Raw genomic sequence first — 27,495 nt, forward strand, 5'->3', positions numbered from 1 at the left:
TTTTTTCCTCTTTTAAACATTTTCTACATCAAACGTTAACTGCACTTACACCAGATTCTCGAAGACTTTTCCACTCTCATGCAAACAACTGCTTCACTCCTGACTGACTGGTAAGGACTCTCACCCCGGTCACCTCGGTCAGGTCATACACATGAGAATCGTTAAAGTTGCATGTGGTTTGTGAATTGTCATTAAATTTCAAGTCATGTTCATCAGCAAGGGTGGAAATAAGGAAGTGGTGCAACTTCTTCTCCAGTTCCAATGGAAGAGGGCACAACTACATGACAATTAAAAAGGTTGTTTTAGTTTGTAAGAAGGTCACAATAAAGAAAGTTCATATTTATCTGCATCATTGTGCACAAGGTCCAACTTAGTCAAAAGCTGCACACAGCAACCAGAGCCCTGGTCATTCAGTACAGTGTCAACACAGATGCACACACATTCACATGCACCCTCAGCCTTTCATACAACCACACACACACACACACACGCACACACACACACACACACACCCCGCAACAAACACCCACAGAAACAAAAGCTCAACATACATGGTGTCCGTGTTTTTACACCCAGGAGTCGGGGGAGCCGGTGAACTTGTTCGCCCTGTTTGAAGGCCTCCGTGTCGTGGAGTAGAAGTCCACGTAGTTGGTGTTGGCTTTGAATCGAAGCGACTGGCTGGCGTAGCCGTTGGGGGAGGACGGGGTCAGGTGGACCGGTTCGTCCTCGTAGCGCTCCTCCCCGTAACCTTGTGGGGATGACAGGTACATTCCATAGCTGTTGTAGTTCTTCCTGTCGGGCTCATCGTAGAATGGCTCTGGGTGCTGCGAGAGGAACAATAAGGTGATTTATTGATCAACTATCAGGTTAGCTTTGGTCATCAATAAACATAAACATCACTTCATTATTAACTAAACACTTGCCACTATTTTGTCAATTAACTAAAATTAATTGGATAATTCAATATTAATAATTAATGAAATGAAAAATTAACATTATACTTTCGAATGAGCATTAGACACAACCGACTTGTTGGACAATATCCATCAATAATAACACACATGGTTTCATATACTTTTTAGTAACATCATCATTAAACCAATATTGTACAGATTCAGCTGTGTTCTAGTTTCTGGCTGAGACTTCCCACCTGGGACCTTCTCAAATCCTCTCCTGACTGGGAAGAATAAGTCCCAATGAAATACGGGGTTTTCTTCTCAGACCCTGAAGTGGAAAATTCAATGACAGAGAAAAACGTTGAGTGTAAACGTAGATGAACTGATGACTTTTCAGCAGCTATAATCACCGAGGCATGCCTCAATACGAGCTAGTCGATACAAACCTGTGTACTGCCGTTTGTGTAAACTGTTGTCTCCATAATATGTGTCAAGTTGCATAGATGACTGTGCCCTCTGATAGTTCGAACTGTGTCTTCTTATCCCGAGCATCGCCGGCGAAGATGTTGCACTACCACCTGAGGAAGAAAAAAAAACAACAGGTTATTTCTACAATTACACTCAAACATCACCCTCACAGACTGTATCTTCTGTGCTCACAAGGCCGTTCACATCATGACCTTGTCACCTAGTCTGACCTCACTGGCCCACCTGATTGGATGACGGGTGACATCTGCAGAGGGCTGGTGGGCAGGGTCGGCTGTGAACGGTAACGGTCTCGCTCCAGAGTGGAGATGGGAGTGACGAAGTGGGTGTAGTTCCACCCATCCTGCACAAGGTTTCCATCAAGTTAGTCAGAAATATGGAGATATGAACTTAAACAGTGACACTTATGTTTAATATTCTGTCACTGGGTGTGCAGGTGTGTCATTACAAGGTTGTTCTGATGAGGCATTTTCAGTCACATGACGCGTGTTATGTCAAACAAACAGTCGTGATAAATGTAACTGACCTGTTTGTAGAGGCTCCTCAGCTCTCTGTACTGCCACAGTGTGTTTAACACCTGAGCTGCTGCCTTCACAACCTTCATGGAATAGCTGTGAACATCACGTCACAAACTGTAGCACCAGCAAACTAACTACAAACCCACTGAAAATTATTTCAATTTTTTAACGTAAGTTAAGTTTTCATCACAGGTAAAATACGACTGCTGTTTCATTAAAAAAAACAAAACATGATCTATAAAAAGCCTTAAATGTTTCATACCCCTTCCCTCGTCCCTTGCTGATGTCCACCAGCTTCTCGATGCCTCCACTGTCAGCTAAAGCTTTGGCGTTCTCCATGTTACGGCTGGTGACCTCATGCAGCGTGCAGCAGACCGATGCCACCGTATCATCCGACAGCACTGACGGACTGCTGCCAGGCAGCCGGTTCACCAGATCCCGCATGGCGTACTTTCCTGCAGGAGGAGGCATGAATTATAAACTTCAGTGGACTGACAAAGAAAGAAACTTATAAACATATGATTCTTTTGTGAACATAGATCCTAGATCAATCTTCTTTATTTGGGTACATCCCTTCTGAGATTCAAAACCTAGTTAATAGGCTCACATGGATTGTGTGTGAAAGCCTGCAGGCTGCGCCCACATTTAAGGCTCTTTGGTCATAATGGGTCTATCTGTAAAGCTCTGTATTGATTATAGACTCTTTAATTAATAGCTGGTTAACCTGCACTGGCTTGACTGGCCTTTTTCCTCAGACCCCTGTTGCTTAAAACTTGTCTGCAGAAAAATAATGCTGGATTACATCACCTTTAACATACCAGTTACCAGTTGTCCACAAGGGGGCGGTGTCTTCTCATTTTGTCAAAATTCAGACTGACTGGAACAAATGGCCTTGTGTCTAAATATAAAAACCTACTTTGCCAAGCAGATGATGACCCTGACTGGAGTGTATTTGTTTGGTGTATGTTTGGACCTATCAGCTCTTTGTTGCGGCTGTCCAGCGCCATGTTGCGGAGGGCCGTGGCGACAGAACAGACAACCCGGTCGTTGTCCATCCTCAGCAGCTCCACCAGTATGGGCAGACCTTTCTCCTTACGCACTGCCGCTCGGATGTAGGCTGAGAACTGGACACAGATGCATTATTTTATTGTTTACATCAGTTACATAGTGTACATAAAGAAACTCTTGCACCCAGCCCAACCTTCCAGTTTCCAGCAGAGAGGTTTTGCAGCGACCCGGCGGCACCCTCCAGCGTGGCAGGATTGGAGCTTTCAGCCAGCAGGTTGAGGTACGGCTTCACCACCATTGGGTGCCACAGCAGCTCCGCTCCTCTCAGAGACTGGGAGAAACCTGGGATTGGGCTGACGCCATCCCACTGCACAAAATGGATCAATCACAATATATGAACAGACGTTCATAAGTCACCAGATATTTTCCAGGCCCTCAGCACCTCTTGGGAAACCCCCACCTTGTCATCAGGCCAGCCGCCCCTCTTCCTGCTGCGCCTCCTCTTGCCCCAGCAGAGGTAGTCCAGCTCCTTAGCTGGGGAGGAGAAACCCAGCAGGGTGTCCAGCTCCTGGTTGCCAAGGAGACGAGAGGAGGGCATCTCTACCTCCAGCCGGTAGGAGAGGTTCCTCAGGGTGCAGACGCTGTTCTCCACAATCTGAGATGGGAGACATGAACCCACAAATCTTAGCACCTCTGCAGTCAAACCATGACATTAAGCAGGTAGACGTGAACTCTAGTGTTTTTACTATATTTCATAGCAACTTTAACATTTGTTACATACAAATTTAAGTTTTGACCTGATGGTGGCACTGGAGGACAGGCAACAGTGCAGACATAAGATATACTGTAGCATGATGGGCACAAACACTTTTTAGCCTGTGGGTGGTGCTGGAGTAAAACACATGGATTTCACAAATTACAGAGCAATTATCCTCTGTGAAGATCCAGGGCGCTCTAGAGATGCTGTTGTCTGCAGGGACTGATGTTTTTGTGTGCACAAAATGTGGATAAAGGTGTAAAATCTCAAAGGAATCAAAAAGTGACAAAAAAACAAGTGTGTGTGCGAGTGTGTGTGTGTGTAGGTGTGTGAGTGTGCTTTTGCAGCACCTTGCTGTCATAGTCGGAGGTGTTGACACAGGCTTTGAGAATGTGAAGCAATGAGTCGATCAGACCTTCACAGCAACGCAGCTGACTCCTTGCCTCCTCCCCTGCTGAGCTCAGGTTCCTCACATACACACACACACACACACACACACACACGCACATTATTTCAAACTTGAGGTGCAGTGTATGGATTCCCCCACAGGGTGGCTTAAAACCTGCCTGGATACAGCAAAGGACAGAGCTGATCCTCCAATCCTGATCCTGCTTCAGCTGCTGGTAATAGAGAGCTAATATAAGAAGACTGCACAACAGCACCGAAATCCCACAATGCATTTCTATACCATCAATCTACAGACTCAGACTGTGTGAGTGCAGAGAAACACTGGGAGCTTCACCTGCAGCTCAGACTCACAGCTGCTGCACTGGAGGACACAGATCATCAGCCATTTATGATCAGAGATATTTAACAAAGCCATTAAAATTTAATTTCTTTGAGTAGTTCAAATTAATTAACATCGTCAAGAGCCCGTTCTTTTCACTTTCAGACCTTTGTGTGGGGAAACACTCTGAACCTGGTCCTGGTTTGCAGCATCTAACCAGGGAGTCTCCACTCAGCAGGTTGAACTCACTTGATTTTGATGAGTTGTCGGCCAATCAGGGCCCAGTGCTGCAAAGCTTATCCATCCAATCTACTCCAGAGAAGCTCTCTTCAAGCTCCACTTGAAAGTTTTTTTATTACCTGTTTGTTTACTCGCTAAACATCATGCAGCTCTGCTTTCTCACAGTGAAGTAAATTACATGAGCTAAAATGAGGCTGTATTTCAAATTCCAACTGTCACAAGTCCAAACTTCGAAACATTAAGTTTAACTTTTGTCCTATCAATTATATTTTGGTAAAAGTGAGCTCCCTGCATGACTCCACAGGCCAATATGGTCAATTGCATACTTGAGACTTCACACTTGCATAAAAGCTCCATTATGGAACAGCTTATTGATGGATTATACGACCTGATTATGTGCTGTGGTTTTACAGAATCATTAAGATGAACAGCAGGCAGAGAAATAGGAGCGCAAATGCCCAATAAATCCAAAAGTCATCTTCCATTTCAAAACGAGAATCGATTTAATGAGCCGGCGGCATGTCTGGTAACTCAAAAGGCTAAGGAGGTGAGGCACTTTGGTAAATCTATTTTCATTAAGAAGTGCAAATGGATTTTGGTGACTGTAAAGAGTTTAAATGCGAAAAGGCACAAACATCTTCATCACTCGCTTCAATAAATAAAAGGGAATAACGGCAGTAAATGGTGTGTGTGACTCGTCCCTCACCTCAGACAACCTGTGGTGTTGCGGAGCAGGAGGGACGACTGGAACTTGACTTTGTGTTCTTCGCGGTGTGAGACGCTGCTCCAGCCCGAGTGAGGGATGACGACCGTGTTGGTCAGCGTGGTCAGAGCGTCACGGATGATGGTCATCTTCACCGCGTCACATGACGAGAGGTTCCACAGGACACCTGTGGGTGCAGGGAGCCAATGAGGGAGATTTCAGTGTTTAGGTTCTACACGTGTTTTCTTTTTAATTTGATAAATCTTGCTCTTTCATCTCTTTTCTTCTTCCTATGAAGCACAATGTAAAGTCTATTTTGTAAAGAAGTGTAAGAATATGGTTTGATTTTTTCTGTCTACATTTTAAACATTAAATATTTTGGCAATGAGGCCAAAATAAAACACCAGACATCAAATTTGATAAAATCTTTCTAAAATCACAGATGCATAATTTTAGCTATGAATCAACACTAGCAGCTTCAGTAACCCACGAATACAAAAACACATCCATGTTATCAGTTTAAAGTACAAAGTGGTAGTGTAAAACACAGGAGGGATAATTATGGGACGTTTGCAGTGATGTGGGAAAGAGGGAAGTTTCTCTGCCATAAATTGCAGCTTTATTAATCAGGTTTTATAACAGAGTGGGGCCTCTCTGCTGTGCTTTTCTCAAGAATCTGGGCCGTCTAGCAGCTTCATATCTCCTGGTATTAAACAGTATGTGTGGTGCGGCTGCAGAGCTGTCAGTGGCATCCTGTTTTCAACGCACATTATCTTAGCATCTGTCCTGAGGACTGTGCCGAGATCTGTTCCGCCAACAGTGTGCACTGAGTGTTTAAGCTGCTGCCGCTCTCACCTCCCCCAGAACAGCCGATATTCAGATTAATACACTGCCAGCCAGTCAGCCGACGGCACAGGCCGACGCTCAGCCAGCAAGCTGCTGGCTGGATAGGCAGCCAATCAACCTCGCTAGCAGGCGAACACCCACACACATCACGGCCGGATAATCATGTGTCACGTTTTGCATCTGAAAACACTTTTTGTCAACAGACCCCAACAGTGGGCACTTTTAGAAGCTCCCGTTCTTTATCTGACCCGCTGGATTTCTCGTTCTGGGTTATTACTGCCATGGAGGTTACGTCTCTTTGTGTGACTGTTGGAAGGATTTCACAAAACCTGTCAACAATTTCCAGTAAGATTTGCTGGGAGGTTTGACAATCCAGGACATGTGTAGGGAAAAGTTTCCCCACACGTCCGATCATCATCTCTAACTATGTGTATTTTTATTGCAGGGTACTGACGTACCAGTGACCAGCTCACGAACTTCATTGTCAGTTGTTTTTCTGAGGAGGCGCAGGAGGGCGGGCACGCCGCCGCAGTTCCTCAGCGCCACCTTGTTGTTGTCGGTGGCCTTGCTGTAAACCAGGTTCCTCAGGGCCCCGCAGGCGCTCTTCTGCACCTCGGACACTTTGTTGTCCAGCAGGTCCACCAGGTGCTGGATACCTCCCAGGTGACACACCTGCAGACCAGGGACCAAATCGCAGAGTTGGATGAACTTCACATGCACCGACTAAACAACAACTTTATCAAACCTATTATTTCTGCAGTTCCTGCGTAAAACGATGCAAAGTTGTGTCCAATCATTAAAAACTTTTCAGCATCAGCTGCCTCCAAATTACTGAAGCGTTTATTGCTTAAGATCCAATCAAAGGAGCTTTTGTTTGTCCTTTGAAATCAGCTGCTACTGTCTGAAGACAAAAAGCCGTCTAATCACCAGAGAGCCTTCCGCCTCCAATTTTATATCACAGAAAAAGAATTTAATCTCAGAGAAATGAAAAAATGCATTTTCTGTGCAGTTTGAGGGAGTTTTGGATTTATGCCTGTCAAATTTGAAAGGATAAGTGTCACTGTCACAAATTCTATTTTGCCTTTAATGCTTTAAACTCACAGGTCACCTTCACCTTCAGTGCAACATGATCCATGTCAAATTGAAAAATAAAAGTTTCAATGGGAAACATATAGGAAAACATCGGTTAAATACAATTTGAGATAAATTGAACAGTAGTATTTAGATTTTTACCACTTTTGACACGTTTCTTCACAAAAAAAGGTAAAAACTAAATCAATTCAAACCACTGAAACGTTTGTGTGTCAACTCAAAATAAACCCGTCTCAGGAGAGGAGAAGACACTGCCTGTTTCTCTCAGATTCTGCCTTCAAACCGTCACTGAAATCGTTTGTTTGCGGCGAATCGAGCAGGCGTGTGTCCAGGCTAACTGAAAGCTCATCACCAAATAAACCAGAAGTGAGAAGACGGCTTTCATGACAAACGCCATCATTGTGTTGGAGTTATTTATTGCACAAGGAGCAGAGCAAAGAAAGACTGTGCTGTGTTCCAGCTTATCAGAGCGTTGGCACATTTGGCAACGACCTTACTTAAAGTTTTGTTGGAGCAGATGGTGCCTTGGCTCAGAGTCTCTAAAAAACGTTCAATTTCAAACCCTGTAAGCGCAGAACACACAGCAGAGAGATACAAGAGGAAATATCGGAGGCAACGTGAAGAAGAAAAAACACTTTGCCAGTTCATTTAATCTGTTACGACTCCAGTCAAATGTTTCTGGACAAGTCCTGTGGAAATTACATCTGATACACATCCTTGTTTTCCTTAGTTCAGACCGAGAATAGTGTTGGTTGGTGTTGGTGAAGCTTCAGTCCAGTTCAAATAATAACACGGTGACATAAAACAGCAGCAAAGACTCATGGACAGAAATTATTAACTGATTAGAAAATATTTGTTTTGTTTTTTTTAAATCAAATAACTAATGACCCAGTCTGCTAACAGAATAAAGTCAGAGCTGCCACGTTTGTTGATTTTCAGACAGGTGCTCAGCGTGTGGCGTCACCTTACCTCCACCTTGACTCTGTTGTCACCGTAGCACAGGTGCTGCAGGTAGGCGGCGGCGTTGGCCTGGACGGAGGGGAAGTGGTGCTGCAGCATGTGGATGACCTCTGGCAGCTCGGGGTCACGCCAAGCAAACTCTCTAAAACAAAGAGAGAAAACTGGAAAAGGTTTATTTTAGTTTTTACTTTAACCCTCAGCAAGATCTGAAAGGTTTTCTCTTTTAGGAGCAGATACAGTTTGAAATGTGTCTGCTGCCAAAACCATATCTGAGTTTTGGTACAGATATTTTCTGCAATGATAACGTCCGTGGAGACATACTGCTAACGTCTGTCGATGCACCACTTTGGGCAAAGTGACACGTCTCAACACCCACTGGATGGTAACTACCATGAATATTCATGGATCTGTGAGGATCAATTCTAATGAACTTGATCCTCTGCCATGACACGGACTTTTGTTTTTACCGAAATATTTTGACAACTATTTCGTGGATTGCCATGAAATTTGTCTATGCTCATTTGTGGAATACAGAAACTATTTTATCTATTAGCAAAATAAACTTCAATAATAGAGAAATCAACTTGGAGTTAATTTTCCAGACTCTAGTTCCCCCAAAGAGAAATCCTACAACATACAGAGACATTTTATTTCCAGTTTTGTGGCAAATGCTTGGGCAAAGCCTTTTCCTGTTGTAACCTCAGCCTTTAGGATTAACTGGAACACCACCTGTGTGTATGAGTACCTGGGGTCCTTATGGATGCTCTCGATGGATGGGGTGCGTGTAGCAACCCGGTCCACCAGACCCGAGTGCCGGTGGGAGTAAACGGGCTCACCAGAAACCCTGTAGGAGTCGACATACAGAGCGGCAGAGCTCAGCCCATAGCTGTTTCTTTGGTACGGCAGTGTGCCGCAATGGCTTGTGGTCCGAGGGAGGGTCGCCATACCTAAGGAAATAAAATCACAACAGGATTTTGCAAATATTTAATCAGGTGTTACTTCCTGGGGGATCAATGATGTGTTCATGTCATCCAAAGCATAAAGACTAGAGGGAGTTTACATGTGTCTACGAGTTTAAAACACATCCTACGCCACAAAAAGAGCATAAGTTCAATAAGTGCTTAAACTGGCAGCAGTTAGTCCAAGAGCAGCGAGCTGTGTCTCTGGCCAAACTTGTTTAAATCTTGACTAAACAAAACTAAAATGGCTCCTTAGATCCTCCACTATCTAACTCCGCAGAGCTTTTAGCTTTAAATCATTCTGCAAGGGCTTCAATTAAGAAGCAGCAGAGTACATGAAAGGTTTCAGCCTAATTAAGTTCTGACCTCAGGGAGCAATAATGACAATAACAGTTCCTGTGCCTGTAAACCATGATTTCCGCCACAGATTTTAGAGAAATAATCTTCTGAGCAGATGAGAAAACGAACTTCTCAACCTGGGGACTGGGCTCCTGAGGGGGGACACCACTGTGGAAAACTGGGCCGGCTCAGTAATTCTCTGTGATGATAATACAGCAGCTTAAACTCATGAGAGAGAATCTGCACAGTCATTTAAAATGCTTTAGTCCAAAACCACAAGTCCTACTTTACCACTAGTACTTCTTAGTATTTATCCTGGTTTGTCTACTATTACTGTCTAATTCACATTTTTTAAAGTTATCTTTTGGTTTTTTTCCCCCCCAAACCAGGCATAATTGGTGTTTTCCAGCCACTTTAATGCTAAAAGGGAAGGATGGGAGGTGTGTGGTTATAAAATCAGAACATTGTGGCGCAGTACCTGTACTCGTCCTGTAGAGGGAGGCCTGGGGGTCGTGAGTGGGGCTGTGGTACAGGGGGCTGTGGAAGGAGCGATCGTCAAAAACCGGCGTCATGTGGCAGTCTGGGGACAAGGCGGCCCTCAGCTCTGGATCTATCTGCCCGACGTGACCCGCGTACGAGCTGTGAAGCCCTGCAGCCAAACAAGTGAGTAAACAAATGTTTACACAGCCTTTTCCCAACAGAATAGAAAGGAAACAGACATTAACATAGAAAATGAGGTAGAGGTTTGTTTTGGAATCGCATGGTAGGTAACATATTGATATTGATATAACATATTGAGCAGAGGTGATGATGAGCCTGGTCACTGGTGTGATGAACCTTAATTCACTAAGCGCAGAATAAAAAGGAGGCTGCACAACATCAGTAACCACAGAGTGGAGCCTCTTTCTGCTCGTCATGGATATACATAAATCACATTTACATCCCATTATTTGGCCCACATGTTTGTCATCTCTAGGTGAGGCCATGCAAATCAGCACCATATTTCATAACGCCAACTCATCCCGACTCTAGTTCCACTTACAAAACGCATGAAGATTGGTCATTCAAAAATCAGCTGCAGGCGCCATCATCAGCAACTCAAACAAGCAGATCAGAGGCTTCCTCCCTCCTCCAATCTCAGAGCAGATCAGTTCAGAGAGCGCACCAATTATAAAGAGGCTTTAGGGCACGAGGGGGCAGCCTTGGTGGATCAGTCCAACAGCTGAAGCAGCTCATGAAGCAGCTCTTTGCTTCTGCGGTTCTCTCTCTTAATTTACATAGATTTCTTTGTGAATGAGACGGAAGCTCTGGTTTATTATTGCGCAGAACGTTCCTGTAGAAAAACAACGCGCACTTATTGTGACAGTCTCGTTAAATCGGATCTCTGGCTTTCTTAAGAGCTCTTCAGCACGAAGGACACAAATCAAAGCTGTGACCTTGCTTGAAATACTTGAAATGTGCCAGAATCAAACAGAACCATTACTATGTGTGCAAGAGGTTTGACCCACTGCTGAGTGGATGGTTTTCAGCCTATTTTCTAAACTAACCACAACTTCTGACTCTCTTTATTAACCATTAATCCAGTTGAAGGATTTCAAATGTTTCTTCTGATTCATCACCTTTAGGAAAACTCACCGTGTCGTGTTCATGACCTGTGGTTTGTTATTTACTGCTTTCAGCTGACTATTCAACAGTTTATTCATTAGCTTTAAGCCAGAACCTGTTTCAGCTGTTACCTTGCCATTCGTTCTTCCTCAACTCTTTACATTTCTCAGCTAACTAGTTTTCAATTGCAACATATCCCAATGTTCGGGTGCTGATATTTTAAAGCAACTGGTAATTCTCTCCACAGCCTCAGTATCCCTCTGTGACTGTCACACAAACACAGCAGGATCTGATGCTAAGTGCAGCTCTTTCCTGTCATCGAGACGAAGCAGTCGACTCCATCAGTTCCACGAAAAAACAAACATGTCACATCTTATGTTCATGTTTTGGCCACTCACCAGGTTTCACTACCTAAGCTACAAGCACCAGTGATCAGTAATAGCCTAATCTTGTATGTCCATCTAATGCTTATCTCCCTCACGTAATCTGGGATTATGATGGATCTGCAGGATAACTGGGAATAAGGACTTAGGCGGCATATTAGGCCACTTAGCAGCAGCGCAGGATGAAAATCACTCAGCTAGAGAATAGAAGGCAAACACACAACCCACCAACCCTTATATTTCCACACACGCATAAACAAGACAACACTAAAGGTGCAGAACACAAATACACATCACTGACATCCACACAAACACTCGGTGCACACACACTGTGCCAAAAACAAACATGGAGCCTTGGCTAAATGTAAGCAGGGACACTGATCACAGCATAATAAACACTTCCTGTGCTGTCAGCTGATAATCACATGCTGATGCTCCAGAGGTTTTGTGATAGAAACACCCTTATATGGGTCAGTGAAAATGGCTTAGCAAAGTGACAGAGGGCAGGACGGAGGAATAAATCTGTGTCGCTGCAGCAGTCTGACAGTAAATCCTCCAGCAGCTACAGAGCAGGGTGCACAGTGAAAGCTGTCAATGACCGTTTAAGAAGAGAACGAGCTGAGGGAGACAACTCTAATCTTTATTTCCCATAAGTTTAGCGTCGTTACGAAGTTTTTTAGGTCTTCGATGTAGTATTCAGCAGCTCCTACTGTGAAAAGTACTGCATGTGTGCACTTTCCTGTATTTAATCAATTAACTCAAACTCATTTCTGAGTAACATCGTTACGAACTAATGACTCAGCTGCATGAAACACTACTCATGCTGTCTAACTGGACTCCTGCTTACTGGTCTCACACTCACACCAGTAGATACTTAATGTGGTTTGTTCTCCCAGCCATCAGTTTGCTGAGAGAGAAATTCTAGTGAAGGCACTTTAAACCAGGCAACTGTGATTCCCTGTTCTGTGCTCATACACACTGTAGATGTATTTTTCTGGCCCGCTTCTTTTCAATAGTGCTGCACATTAATCACAACCAGCCACCAGATTAAAATAAAGTCTGAGATCAAAACACCTGTTACAAGTGAAATCCTCCCTCTCGAAGATTACGTTCCTTATTTTTCTTACTGGCATGCATCAAATAACATTTTATCAAAGCCAGCAGCATTATCTGTAAGTGCTGTAAGATAATTCAACTAAAAACACCATGAAATGAGCTGCCTAAGCCTGAACACCAGATAAAATCACCTGCAGAGCTTGCAGTTTGCCTCAAAGTTATTTCGTTCAACATGCAGCTTTATTTAATGATTCTCACTGCGTCAGAGAGATACAGGAAACTCTGCAGACTATCAGCTCAGTAAAAGTGTTGCATGCTACAGTATTAAATCAGCACTGCTCAGTCAACTTTCCCTGGACAAGGGAAGCTTATTAAATCAACACAGGCTGTGGAGCGTGGCTTTGTTTATTTACAGGGAGACCGTTTGCTGAAAACATCTCACACACACTTGGTTACACACAGTCAGTTCTTCCTTTACCGCAGCACTGCAGGTTGCTCACCCAGCAGGGCTGCAGAATGCACCGCTATGCCTTTCATGTCCGTGTGCAGTATAATGTCAAACCACCATTACAAAACAAAAGGCAGGCCAGGATGTTTCCAGTGACACGGTGAGCTAACCAGCTGCTGGTAGTACCTGCATGTAGTGTACTAACAATGGGGGTATCCTCGTCCTGGTCTAACTCTTGTAGTTCCAAAAAGTGTTTCCCAAAGTGTCAAACTTTTCTCCAAGGCGCAGACACACTAGCACCAGTGCCACATTTTGTACTGTAACCACATCCTTTTTCTGTGAGCCTTCCAGCTAATGTGACCACACCTGAGCCAACAGACAGATTTCTAATTAGAAGTCGTACTGACCTATGAGGCTGTCAGGGCGGGGCAGGGCGCTCCTCTGGTACAGGCCGTATGGATCAGCCCCGTAGGCCAGCGGCTGGCTCTGCCTGGGCAGAGTGGAGCCGTAGTGCTGCGGCACCGCCGTCATCCCCGAACGCAGCGGTGACCCCGTCAGACCCCTTCCTTCGACCAGAGAGAGGGTGGAGCCCAGCCGCCCACCTCCTCCTCCGAGCACCCCACCTCCTCCACCACCCAAGGCCTGTGTGCCGTCGGTCGGGGAGGTCGGGGATGGGCAGGAAGGTGGCATGGTGGTGCCGGGGAAGACAGCAGCCAGAGGTTTGGGCTCAGAGAGGATGGGTGAGTCGTAGGTGCTGCCTTGGGATGTTCTCAGGGAGATGCGGGAGGGTGAGACGGGGCCGGCAGTGCCACAGCCAGGAGACTGGCTCCTGGAGGGGAGGGAGGCCATCCGCCGCAGCACCCGGCTGGATGCCTGGGAAGAGCATGGGAGAAACATCGCAGCTAGAAGTTTTCATTAAAGCTGCTTAAAATGCCCTTTTTCCTACAGCTCTAAATTTTTAATGAACACAAACGTGTGTATAATGTCTAGAAAAATATAATTGGAAGCAAACTCTCATGACGATGTAGTGTATATATATATATATATATATATATAAATAAAGCTAACATCTTTAAAATATATTATTTAGAAATAGAAATTCTTACACTTATTTTGTGACATGACAGCCGAACAGTTTCCGCTCCAAACTTTGCAAAAATAAATTTTAAATATCTCAAGGGTCTTTTAAGGCTATTATTAGAGTAAGTGACATTTACTAACATTTGCCTCATTTTTAATTAGTATTCACTAGATTCCTGGCGTCAATGTGCTCTCCAGGCTCTAAACAACAAAAATGTCAAGCATAATATCCATAACTGTTTAATTAATCACTTCAACACTGGAAAAAATATCTGAAAATGAACATTACACGCTGCACATCTGCAAATATCCTCACCAATTACCAGTAACACAGCACTCTGAGGCACAGTGAAGTATCATGTCTCATGAGGGGCATCATTATATTTTTTATTTGTCCAAGTAACTGAGCATGCACGCCTTTGAATTAACGTCCAAGTGAATATATTCCATTTCAGGGGAAGACTTGAGAAAATATTTCATATTTTTGGTGACAAATATATACTTTTCCTCCTTATTACCAAATGTCTCTCAATTACAGAGTCAGCCAAGTGCATGTGTGCTGCCTTAATCCATCAAAGCTTCAAATGCCTTGAAGGAAAATTAAGAGCCCAGACATGTAAACCCATCCAGTGAGGCTGATGGGTTTGGAATAAATCGGGAGAAAATTCAAATGGGCTCACCATTATCTGTCTTTCCTGCATTTACTGTCCTGGAAGGAGGGTGAGATTATTAGCCACAATGAAAGCAGCTGATCAGCCTCCGAGTCTGAGTTTAAGGTAAGACTCGATTTGATTGGAAGCGTTTAGTTGATGTTTTTCATCACCCGCTGATTATTCAGCCACTGTCATTACTCTCAGGGTGAAGATTATTGTGCACAGCAAAAAAAAAAAAAAAAAAAAAAACAAATTCAGGCAACAGAGTCTGAAAAATAGTCACGTGTGGGGAGTAAATTGTGATTTATTTCAGAAAACAGTTAAGGCTCATTTACATGGCTATGCTGGAGCTTCTGCTAATGCTATATGGGCTTCATCAGCCTCTGCAGTTTGCCCAGTCATCTTCAGCCTATAGGTGTTTACCATTTGAGTCCCTCAGTAATTTAAGGCACTTCTAATCTATTTTAAATATAATTTCATAAAGACAGCTACTAATTTGACCTTGTGGTAAAATCATCATTTCAGGGTTAGGAATGATCTTTGAACCTCGTCTTTTGAACCAGCATGGATCAGAAATCCCTAAAACTCTCAAAGCTAATGTTACATTGTTCAATAATATAATCTGTGATTGGATAATTGCTATTTAGGGAGGTTGAGCAGCCATCTTCATATAGACACAACATGCCTCTGACCAAAACAAGCCAGAAAAATAAATAAAAGAAATTCCACTGAGCTCTGTTTAGTTGAGATCAGTCTACCTGGCCTGAGGCCTGACCCTCAGCTCTGGGGCTTCTTGAAATCGATGGCCGGGGCTCTGAACGCACCACGTTCTGGTTGCTGTAATAACTAACGCTGCTGTCCTGGTAGCCGCTGTCTGAATACGAGGTCATCTGGGCCGAGTGGCCTCCCGAGCCTGAGAAGAGAGAGAGAGAGAGAGAGAGAGAGATCAGAGGGAGCAGAAACACTGCACACTCATTATTAAGGCCACTCAGGGCTTCTTCTGAAACAGCCTGAGGTGTGATCGAACTCATCAATGCAACCGTCATCACATCTGCTGTCACTGCAGGTAAAATCTGCATATCATGTCACTTAACTCTCATCGTGCGTATAAATACATATGGATATTAAGCCTCCATGCTGCACTGCTTCAATAACACTGGCCTACTTTCTCCTGCAGGAGGAGGAAGGGGGAATTATGTGGGTGATATTTTTATACTATCAGACCACTCCAACTGTTTGCAACATAAACTGTACCAAAGGCAAGTTGGTTTTTAACATTTCAAACAGCGACTTAGTTGCGAGATAGTTGAAAAGTGTTGGAAAAAACTCAGCTCGGGCTTTTAGGTGTAATGCAGAGCTCAGACAATCAGATTTAAGCATTTTAGAAGCTGTTACATCTTTAATATGTTCAAAGAAGTGTCCATAAAGATGAACTCTCCTGCACACACTGTTCTGTGCAGTCTGACACGAGCTTCGAGGAGGCTAATGTACTGAAACGTCAACCGCTCCAGTGACGGCGCACTGCAGAGCTCCCAGGTGTGAATGTGTGTGAAACTCGTCAGGTAAAAATAAGAACAAAGTAGAGACAGACGTTAGAGTCTTGGGTGATTTAAACTGATCTGAGCACATAATTAAGAGATTTTTATATTTTGGCTTTAGCGTTTAACATAAATCAGACGTGCAGTTAAGAATCGATGATGACGGTGGCATGAAGACGTAAAGTACTGACAGGGGGAGAGTTATAGTTCCTCAGTTGCTGGTCTGGTTCTTTTTCTGACATTCATTGTTCTGTCATAAAAAAGAGTATTTTTCTCAGTTTAAATGTTTTAGACGTGAGACCTGAGGACAAGTCTAAAGTTCAGATTTCACACCTTGTTTGTGTTGGATCTAAACATGGCAGGAAGTCCAGCAGATAAGGAAGCAGCGTGTTTGTAAGGCTGCTTTCTTTTTCTCCAGACTCTGCTTTGCACATTTTAATCTTGCAGGTGCTGAAAAGGTTTGTTCTGACCACGTGCTGTGTACATTTAACAGACCCTCACTGTCATGCAGGGAGACACGGTCCGGTTCAGGCAGGTAGAGCCCGTCCTCTGCCTCCAGGTGACGACCAGACGCCTCCATGGCTCCGCCCTGTGACTCCCCACCTGCCGAAGCATCTGTCATACAGTTAGAAATGTACTGCAGCTCCTGCAGAGACTGTTAATCCCACGTTTATTGGCACATTCAGATATTGGAGGGCCTGAAAAACAATACATTTCCCTACAAGTGTGAATTTCAAAACAAAGCACAGGGTGCCGGGGTCTATGAAAACAATTTAAAAGCATCACTTCTGTAGGCAGGAGCCTCTTAATGGAAGGAATGAAAGGTATCGATTCTTTGACACACAAGAATGCAGCATTTTATGACATTACTTTTGTTTTATTAGAAATCAGACAGTGAAGACGAAGTCAGGAAACAGAGGAGATGGATCTATGACAGAACAGTAAATGGATCCAATTCAAAGCCCATATATATATATATATATATATATATATATATATTTATTTATTTACTGGTAGAAACACTGTTTTGCTTTGTTTGACCAGTCAGTGCTGCATTCTGTCAATTTTCTAGTGTTCACCATTTCAAACATATGAGAAAAAAAAAAAACTACAGGCCTTGAATGAATATATTTGCTTTTCAAGCTGCTTTTGTTTACACTTCAAATTTTTGCTTTTGAAATTTGAAGCAGCCCTTCATTAACCTTGTCTTTTCAAAAAGAGATTTTTATAATTAAACATGGAAAGTTAAAAGAAAAAAACATCATACCTGCAGATCTCCACGCAAATGACTTCTCAGATGAGCTTCAGCAAAAGGAGAAAGAAAGAAAGAGACGAATCAAATCAAAATTCAATCACACCAGGGGGAGGAAATGAAAATGTGTTTCCATTGAAATAAATAATATAAACATTCCTTCACTTTCAGTCTATGAGAAACTTCTGGGACATGAAGCTTCTGTTATTTCAGTTTACAGATTAAATAATGAATCTCTTGACCCGAGCCGGGGATCCGACATGTTACATAACCTGAACCGCAGCACTGCTCCGTGTTATCGGAGCAAAGAAAACACCTGCAGCTGCAAACAAATCCTTTCTGCTGATAACACACACCCCGACGGCAGCAAGTATTCGGACAGTTACACATTATTTTTCTTCAGGCTCAGCACATTTAATCTGAAATCAAATAATGGATACTAGATTAAAGTGTCAGGTCTCAGATTAATTTGAGCAGATTTACATTAATATGGAGAGAACTGTGTGAGAGATACAGCCCTTCTAACGTTAACGGTCCAAAAGTAAAAGGACACTATTACATTTATTTCATCTGCAGCTGTGTGTCGGTCCGACATCAGGTTATACTCACACTGAATGTTTATTTGACCACTGATATTCAACACGTCTGGCGTTTTGAGCAGCAGCCTCATTACATCTCTCCTCATGCACACAGTCTGTGGCTCAGCACTAAATTCTCTGGTTTTCTTATGGTTGCTGTTTGTGTTCGGTGATGAATTCAGGTTGTGACGGCACAATGAGACTGTAAACTAGCTGAACATCATTCCTCATGATGACAAATATCAGCAATATGTGGTTTGACAGAGGAGTCTGCTGTAATCCAAAGAGCAATTATGTTTTTAGGGCATTTCAAGAGTTACTTTTTTTTTTTTTTTTTTGAAGAGTTAACTAAATCCTACACAGAGTTGGGGATTACAACGTCAGGTCTACCTGCTACTGTCTCCCGCAGGTGACTCCGCTCCCAGCATGCACCTCTCTAGTTGGCTCGCCACAATCTGCCGCTCCTCCTCCAGTTCCCGAGTCAGCCGCTCAAACTGGAGCTCCTACAGAAAAACATTTACAATTATCCACCAAGCCACAGCAGTTTAAGCCTCCTTTTAAGACCTATTTGATGCCAGTTAGAATTAAACCTAAAACCCTATTTGTATTCTGTCTGCATGACTTGACTCATTTCTCACCGGCTGCGACTACAGACTGCAGCTTTTTTTAATAAACCTGTTACTGGGGATCCAAGACAAAATAATAAAACTGTGCCCTGGACCTTTTAATTGCCTTCACTTCAAGTACTGTGATTACACACGTTTTAAGGATGTCAGTACAAAGCAAAGAAGACTGAGCAATGATACACGACTAGTTTTCCAGACCGCAACTTACCACAGAGAGCAAGCAGCTATGACCCCAACACTTGTTTTGATTTTTCTGTGCACGCTAAGTCATGTCTTCATGAGACTATTTAAAACACATTTAAAGCTGGATAGCTACTGGTTTTACATAACTGAAACCAAATCTTCACATTAATACGTCTAAGGTCTAAATATTTAAAACGCAATAGAAGCTTTGGGTCTATCTATGTGGTGAAATATTTATAATATATATATTTATTTATAGGACTACTCGTGGCAGTTTAAATCAAATGCTGTATCAGACACATTGCACCTTCTGTCTGCATGACTAACCTCATTTTCTCTGGAAATTTAAGAGCATCACAAAATTCAAAACCTTTTAAGGCCTTGAGCTAAGATAATCAGATTTTATGCAGTGTAAGTGTTTAAAGCCTGCCTGCTCCTCTGGGCTTGGTTTCTCTGTTCAGGTGGAACCACAGAATAAACAAAGGGCAAACGATTGTGCAGGTTAATAAGAATGAGATGCTTTTTATTTTTTTTTTTTGTTTTTTTGGCTTAGTTCTCTAGGATTTAAAAGAATCACTGGTAACAGGTCAAATGTCTTCTCAGGGCATAACGTAATTACACATCACTCCACCAAAATGTGATTAGAGACAGAAATGATATGTGCCTCAACACACACTGAGCCATCAGAGCATACTCTTGGCAAACGTCTTATTAAAAACCCAAAGAGCTGGTAGTGACCCAATGCCTTGCCCAAGGGTGTGAAAGTGGAGCAGATGTTGGCCGACTGTGGCTGGATGGCTGGTGGTTTTGGCGCGCCCTCTTTTGTATTTTGTTACATAACACAGAGGCTTCGCAGCTGCTTCATAAACCTTCTAGGAAGCACAGCTACTGTCAGCACAGGGGTTCACTGGAGAATTAGCTGTCTGCAAATAACATCTAAATATAAAACAACCTGGCATCTTCCAAGAAAACCTTGCTGTGATTCAGGAAACCTGAGCACAGAGAGGGGTCTGACGACGTTAGTCAGCTTGATGTGCTTTAACAGGTTGTAGTTCAGTGTCACTGCAGTTTCCCTCCAATTACCTTCACTGAATTTGAACATTTGTATTTTTTTTTTGACATCTTTCCAAACAGACAGAGTGTGTGTATTAAAATGACACACACACACAAACCGGAGAAATATTTTAAGCCCTTTCTGCAGAAGCTGATTCAACATAACTCATATAACTTTTCATATAGACATCGTAGAGCCATGGTCAGTTACATGTAGAAGCAAACGTTACTAAATTACTATTATTAAACATAAACTGTCAAACAGCTTAAAGTGCTAGAAAACAGCTTTGAACAGCATTTATTTAGAAATCCTGACGGACCCAACCAGGAACAGACTACAATGAGTGTCTATGGTCTAAAAGAAGAGATTAATTAATTGGGTTTCAGTTTAATTAAAGTTTATTATCACTGGCTTAGCATGACATAATTGCTAATTGGTTTCTGTAGCAGTTCCTGACCCGGCCCGGACTCTGGATGAAAAAGAAAACCTGAGGAAAGGCAATTCAAAGAGAGATCCCCTGTCCTCGGGCAGCTGGGCTTAGTGCACGAACTGCAGGTGAGGAAGGAGCCAGTACTGACAAAGCAGCATTAGGATTTACAGGACACCTGTATGGCAGGAGGTATGGAATTAAAGTGTGTGTGGGTCAGGGCTGCTCAAAGGGAGGCTGTTGCAAGGGGATTTTGGTCAAACTCATTTTCAAGAAATACCTGGCAATGTGGAGAGAAAGGAGGCAGAGAAAGATGAAGGTGGCAGCTACAAAGATCCATCAGGACGTGCGGTGTCAGCGACTGTGCCACACCACAGGGACGTGGAGAAGCTGAGTTTAAATTCACAGACTAATGAATCAGTGACGAGCAGGAGTAAAAGCCAGACATCTTACTGGAGCGTGGACGGCAAAATGATCCATTTTTGACAAAGCAGCTCAGTCTAAGTCAATGAGGTGAACAGGTAGGGCCATCTAGGACACCTTCAACCTTGAGGTCCTGATGAAAAATACACTTATCCTGAAGATCTATAGCTGCGTCAGCCAGCTGCCTCAGGGTGATCTCACAGAGTCAGAGAGAGCGATGAGGGACCCACTCTGGAGGTGATTGGACATTTTTCATGGGTGTGACTCAAAGGTGATGACATTAACGTCACTGTTTCAGCTCATTTCATACCTGATTCTGACAATGTCAACTATCATCTCAGCCTCTTGACGACACCTGGACTGAAAAGCTCAGACCAGTTTATCCAGGATGTCGAGTCAGACAGTGTGAGCCTGAGGTCATGGGAGTGGGACTGGTCCCCCCCTGGCACCAGGATCAGCTCCTGGCCCAGGTCATACCAGTACTGATCCAGCTGTTTCAGCCAGATGTTAAAACTGGGATAGAGTGATTAACGTTACTAACACTGATAATGCCTATACTAACAAACACAGCCTGTTTCTGTCCATTTCCATTTTTACAGCAGGGTGAGAGTCCTTCACATGATAATCCTTCAAAAACGACAAAAGACACTTAAAGCCACACTCACAGCTTTTCATCTGTTTATGTCTGTGGATAAAAGCTGCTCTGTATTTGGGTCAGCTCTCGCCATGTTACGCACTGAGCTTTGACACGTCTCTTTAGTGAGATGCCTTAAGTTAATGGGCTCTTAATGTTGGTTATTTGCTTGTGTCTCATGCACTACAGAGCAAAAACGTCTGCACGCTACAGCAGCAGCTGACGGCAAAAACACAGTAAACTGACCCGATTTCAGAGGCAACGACTGCGTCCTAAAAACAAAATGAACTTTTTTTTTTTTTTTTTTTTTTAAATAGCACATTACTTCAGACATAACCTGACAACTAGAGAAGATCAAACAACAAAGTGTCTATACATTAGCACTTTAGCTTACACTCCATGAAACTTTAATGGTTCCCATCAGGAAACTGCATACACACACAGCTAATTTTTCTGTGCTAATAAGTGTTGATTTTTCTGCAGCAATTATTCTGAGTTAATTGGAGAGATGTTTGTCCGCCTATAGGGCTGACAGGGCTCCAAGGCATCTGCCCAAACTATCGTAAAACGTTGAATTAATTGTGCAACTGCAGAAAAAGACTCATTCTGAGACAAGAGTTACATAATTCAAACAGCAAGTTTTCGTTTAACGTATATTATGGCTTTGACATGTTTCCAGTGTGATGTCAAGATATTTTCTAAGTGTCTTGAAGCACTTCACTCACTTTAAAAGCTGAATGACACAGGAAACTTGGTGCAACACAAAAGCCTGTGAGAAACTACAAACATCCCAATGAAAAACAAGACAACTGTTTTGCAGAATCATGGATGTGAAACACACAAGCGTCCACACTCAGCATTAAAGGTGATTTAGTGAATTAGTGTTTAAGGTGATGAGAAGTACCAGTGAATAAAATAAAACTGCATGTAAGAAGATACTAGTAAATGTACTACTGAGATAAAAAAAATACATGAAAGAAAACACAATTGCATAAAATACAAAAAATGAACAACGGTGACGGATGTATTACTGGAATATTCACCACTTAAGGGAACAAAACAATGCAGAATTTAGACACCATGGTGCTTCAACATGCTGCAAGCTGTCACTGTGTCAGTGCTGACTCCACCGTCCTCCGCTCCTGCTTCTCCTTACATCACTTCAGAGCAGCACAGAGACAGGACGGCAACATACAGCCCTCCTTGTTTCAGCCTGACCACGTTACGGCACGCCTCGAGGGACAAACGGAGCCACGTCGGTGCCCCGCGCTCGTCACCTCATGATGTCTGGAAACGCGCCTTGCCCTGCCAGGCCGATGCGAAGCCATGCCAGCGATGTCTCGTACCAGCTGGGGGCTACCAGACGATTCTGCACAGCTTATTGTGCACTGTCACAAAGTGTTTTTCTCTCTCTGCTCAAGTGACACCAACCACAGACCTCTGTGTCTCATTCCTTCTTGCCGTGTCCAATCCTAGCCTGGCAGTCTGGTTTATCCAGACTGCATCTGATTCCCGTGAAATGTTCGGCCTAGTTCTGCTGCTGCAGTCCTTGCTGCTGAGGCTGTAACTCACCAGTTTAAAGTGAGAATTCACCCTTAAACACCGTTAAAAAAAAGGAGCTTAACATTTTCAGGCCTATTTTGCTACTCAGGGAATCATTTCTCTTGTCCTGTCAGTGACAAAATGACTTTTTTTAATGACTTTTTCTCAAGGCAGCATTTTCCAATGACTCTCAACAGCCATACAGGGAGAAATCATCTGAGAGAAAACAGAGACACTGGTTGCTACACCCACAGCAGCCTTAATAAACCAGAATGATGCATATGCTGCTTTTGTTTTACCATTGCACTCGCTCTCTCCACCTACACGTGACCCATAGATGGATTAAAACACTTTCATTCTCTTTATACGCCCAAACACCCACCTTGGATGAAAAGCAACAAGTTCTCTGAAGGCTGTCAAGAGGTATTCTGGGAAATGCTGGAGGTCACTAAGTAGATGAGGCAGGTGCAGGCAAAGTAGGTTAACTAAGAGTAAATAACAGCTGGAAATGCAACTCATCACAGATGAGTAGCTCTGAAACCGTATCCGAGGGTGGTTCCTCTTTGATTTCGGGACAATCCACCGCAGCTGTGAATGAAGAGGAATCAGTTTCCTCCTCTGCTACAGTCACTGTGCTGCAGACTACTAACATGACACACAACCTCAGGCATCTGTGATCTGCAGTCAACAAGGCAGGCCATCATAAGCTCTGCCTTTCTAAAGCTATGACAGAGAGCACGCATTCACATCCAGGGGGACGTCAAGCTGCACCGGTCCTGTGCTGAGATCTCATCAGGGGCAGGGCAGCGCCATACAGTGACATAACTGGATTGACAGAGCTGGTTTAACCCACAGACTCAGACCGTGACCCTGCAGCTCAGAGAAGGCAAACCTTTTGCAGGAAAAACATCCACACAGCTCCATCACTCAGACACATTAAGATCGACTGTTTGGAAAATACGCTCTGACAACGAACATTGCATTTCTGGCTCTAAGTCACTGAAATCAATCCGAGCGTGGAGAGCACGGACGTGGCCCAGTTGTTGTTGTTTTATTGCATTTGTGCCCTCCCCCTCCATCCAGGGTCGGGTTTTGCTGAGCATGCATGTTCTTCTGCAGCAGCACCATGCGTCACAGCGGGACCCTGCCTTTACACCTGGGAGCTACGCTGCACAACAACACGCTGCCACTCTTGGCCAGTGGGAACAAACTAACCATCCAGGGGAATATCTGATAACATTCTGGCAGACAAGATCTCCTATATTTTATACACATTAGCGATAAAGTTGCTTTGTTACCCCTGACTGCACAAAAATGACCTATGAGAAAAGTGTTGTTACTGTGAGATGCTATTGTTGCTTATTGACAAAAACCACTGTTGGGACAGTCACTACAAACATGAAGAAAAAAAGATATCAAATGTTTCAATACATGCAATGAATGACAAACAGCATAAAAAAGTCACATTTTGTGCCATATTTCTCCAAACAAACACAAAGGAATATGTTTTCCAACTAGGAAAAAACTGGACTGATATCAGCTTTACTGCTTCTTTAATGAGGCGTTCCAGATACTTCAGACCACAGTGTCTGAGGAGTCTGTGCACTTAAAGAACTTTTTTTTTGGGGGGGGGGGATCATTGATGACCAAAGCTACTGAGCAAGAATGTTGATGTGCAGCTGGAGGTCACGTTCAATGTCAATTCAAACTCTTTTAACGCAGCACTTCGACTTGATAGACACTGATATTATGACAGCCCAGTAAACTAACCAGCTCTGATATCAGACACATCTCAGTCTTGAGCTCACAGAACAACGGTGATAACATCTACAGACGTCTCATCTTTCATTTTGAAGCAAAGTTGCTACAGGCGGTTGTCTCAACATCTGATCAATCTCTCCAGAGTTTGCTAAGGAGGTGACTAAATTAAAGTCTGCAGCGACACCCAGTTGGGTTTAGGTTTCCAAGTTGCCACATCTTAAGCTCTGGCATTTCGCTGCCCACGTCTATCACTCTCCTACTTTTAATGGGCTAAATGAGAGCAAAGTGGAAAAGCATCAGGCCCTGAACACAATGGAAGGCAATAACTGATGTGCTCCATTTAGCACGTCTAATTTGACATTTCTGTGGAGGAACTGTAGGCGGTAGATTTGACGCTTCAGCAGAGCAGCTGCCTGCATTCCAGCACAGAAAGGTAAAGCAACTTGATTATATTTTCTGGTCACAGCCTGTTTGACAGTTTGAGACGAGCTTCACGATAAAAGGTTTGCTCTCTAGCAACTTTAGAATTTAGTATTGCTGATTGTTGGAGGGTGTTTTTTTTTTGTACTTTGTTATCTGCTAATCATCCACCCCTCGTCATCCTCTTATCAACATGCACCACATGATTAATGGGATCAAAATAAAAAAAATTAAAAAAAAATCAGCCCTCTGAAGCAGACACATTACGGCTCACTGGCTTCATAACTAAACCACATATCAGATCATTCATCATTTACAAAACAACACCTATAAATGTTTTCTGGTCCTGCGGTTTGTTAGTAATATGTGACATTTGACCTCGACAACTCTCCAAATATGAGCAGCCCCACAGAGGTCAAAACCATGGAAACAGATGCCCTTTTTAGACTGAAGCATACGGACACGGCTGCACGATGCAAACCAGCATTTTTGACATTATTTCATTCCCTCACTCACTGGTTCACTCTTTGTGGACAGTTTCTGACACAACAATAACATCACAGACAACTTTACCGTTACTACAAACTAAGTTCACTGAACGTCCAATGGAAAAACATTAACTCCAAACTGATCTAGTGTCCATTACTATAGCTCTCTCTGTGTTCTGCTCATTAGACTCACATTAGTTTTGGCACAAAAAGATAAAAGAACGCAGCATCAATTTTCACTGCGAATGTGAACGTTTTCATGAAGGCAACACAAACAGCAGAAACAACACATGCGACTCGTGTACAGCAAGAGAAAACATCTGCAGGAAAATGATGCAGCAGTCAGTCTCTCGTGTGAAACGAATGAGCTTCCAGCCTCAAGCGGCGCTTTTGAGGCACTAAATATGATCGAGTTGTGACAAAGCTGCTCGTGCTGTGTTTAACAAAAACCAAGGCAACATCAAGAACGACGAAACTGCCTTTTCCTCAACTTCACTTCACTGGGGATTTAAGAGCAGCCAGCAGCACACATTTTTATCTGCCATCGCCAAAGAAATTGCAGATTAGAAGGAAAAAGGCTGATTCCCTTTTCTTGGACATCATAAGCCCTCAGGCAGACTAATAGCAGTGTGGCTGATTCAGAGTCTCACACCAGGGGACTAAGTTGAGAACATGGCCACTGCCCAGGCATAATTAAGAGCAGGGAAACAGACTGACACCCTGGTTGACGGGATAGAGAGCAGTATAAAAATAACTGTGGGTAAGGGAGACAGATGGAGAGACAGAGGCTGCGATCACACTGCAGCTGCAACTGTTGTGGTTTTTCCCCTATGTAACATAGAGCTCACATTTTTTAGTGTCAGCAGCAACTTTAGCGACAGGAAAAACTGAGTGTCTGAGTGTTGATGCGTATCACCGTTTAACACTCAAATCAAAACGTGTCGGTGCTTCCTGTGACATTAATTGAATTTCATTACAACCAGAGACAAGTGGCAAAACCCGTCACGAGCAGCAAAATGAGCAGCATTAGAGGGGACGGCAACAAGGAAATGATACGAACGAAAATGAAATATTGAAGCTGAGTTTATAAAGAGTCACTTCAACTCCGACACAGCCATGAAGACAAGAACTGTAGGTGAAAGGTGTGATAAACAAGCTAAAAACACCTATAAGTTTATATACAAACTCATCTCACGTAAGCCCTGTAGTCATTTAGTTTGGATGTTGGAAGATAGGGAAGCCTGGTCTTATCTATGTCTATTCATGGCTGTGGGCTATTTAGGGAGACAAACAGCAGCTATTTATTAATAGCATTCTTCATAATCTGTGCCCAAACCTGACCCACCCATTTAAACATTTCTAAATCCACCTCTCTCTGGAGGAACTTCATCTCTTTAAATCTGATGCATTTGTATGCAAAGAGGTCCTCGGACTATTTTAGCCCAGTGTGACCGGAACACATGGGTTATATCCAGTCAAAGCTTCAGATAAAAGCTTGTGATGCTTGTGAGCGTGACTGCAGTCAAAGAAGAAGTAGGCCAGAGAAAAGGTGAATGAGTTTGTGCAAAAATGCCCAAAAGGTGGGAAAAGAAGCAGAGACACGGCAACAAGGGTGTGACTGCAGCATCTTCTGCCTCCTTACCTGTTCTTTGACAGACGCCAGGAGGTTAGTGGTGGTGGTGGTGGTGCTGGCGTCTGGTGTGTGGCTGTGACCGCTCGGCCCCTCTCTGACCACCATGGGCCCTTCCCCCTCTGCATCCCCCTCCTCCATTGCCTCCACCTCCCCGCTATGGTCCAGAGCTGGCTGGCTGCT

At 43.5% G+C, this 27,495-nt stretch overlaps 1 protein-coding gene across 1 annotated transcript; it reads right to left on the bottom strand.

The window, feature by feature from the left end:
• Positions 1 to 566: 566 nt before the first annotated feature.
• Positions 567 to 27,453, bottom strand: LOC113127452 (plakophilin-4-like). Its single transcript, XM_026302048.1, has 21 exons — positions 27,325 to 27,453; positions 18,515 to 18,627; positions 17,562 to 17,596; positions 16,790 to 16,897; positions 15,515 to 15,669; positions 13,431 to 13,896; positions 10,010 to 10,180; positions 8,979 to 9,180; positions 8,243 to 8,375; positions 6,640 to 6,853; positions 5,339 to 5,522; positions 4,016 to 4,133; positions 3,369 to 3,563; positions 3,102 to 3,275; positions 2,874 to 3,024; positions 2,163 to 2,355; positions 1,909 to 1,993; positions 1,608 to 1,725; positions 1,343 to 1,474; positions 1,151 to 1,224; positions 567 to 824 (listed from the first exon to the last, which is right to left on the bottom strand). Exons 1-21 carry the CDS (start codon positions 27,451 to 27,453, stop codon positions 567 to 569), a joined length of 3,408 nt encoding a protein of 1,135 aa, XP_026157833.1.
• Positions 27,454 to 27,495: the final 42 nt, after the last annotated feature.

The sequence above is a fragment of the Mastacembelus armatus genome, chromosome 2, assembly GCF_900324485.2.
Source record: "Mastacembelus armatus chromosome 2, fMasArm1.2, whole genome shotgun sequence".
In the NCBI taxonomy this organism is placed as follows: Eukaryota; Metazoa; Chordata; class Actinopteri; order Synbranchiformes; family Mastacembelidae; genus Mastacembelus; species Mastacembelus armatus.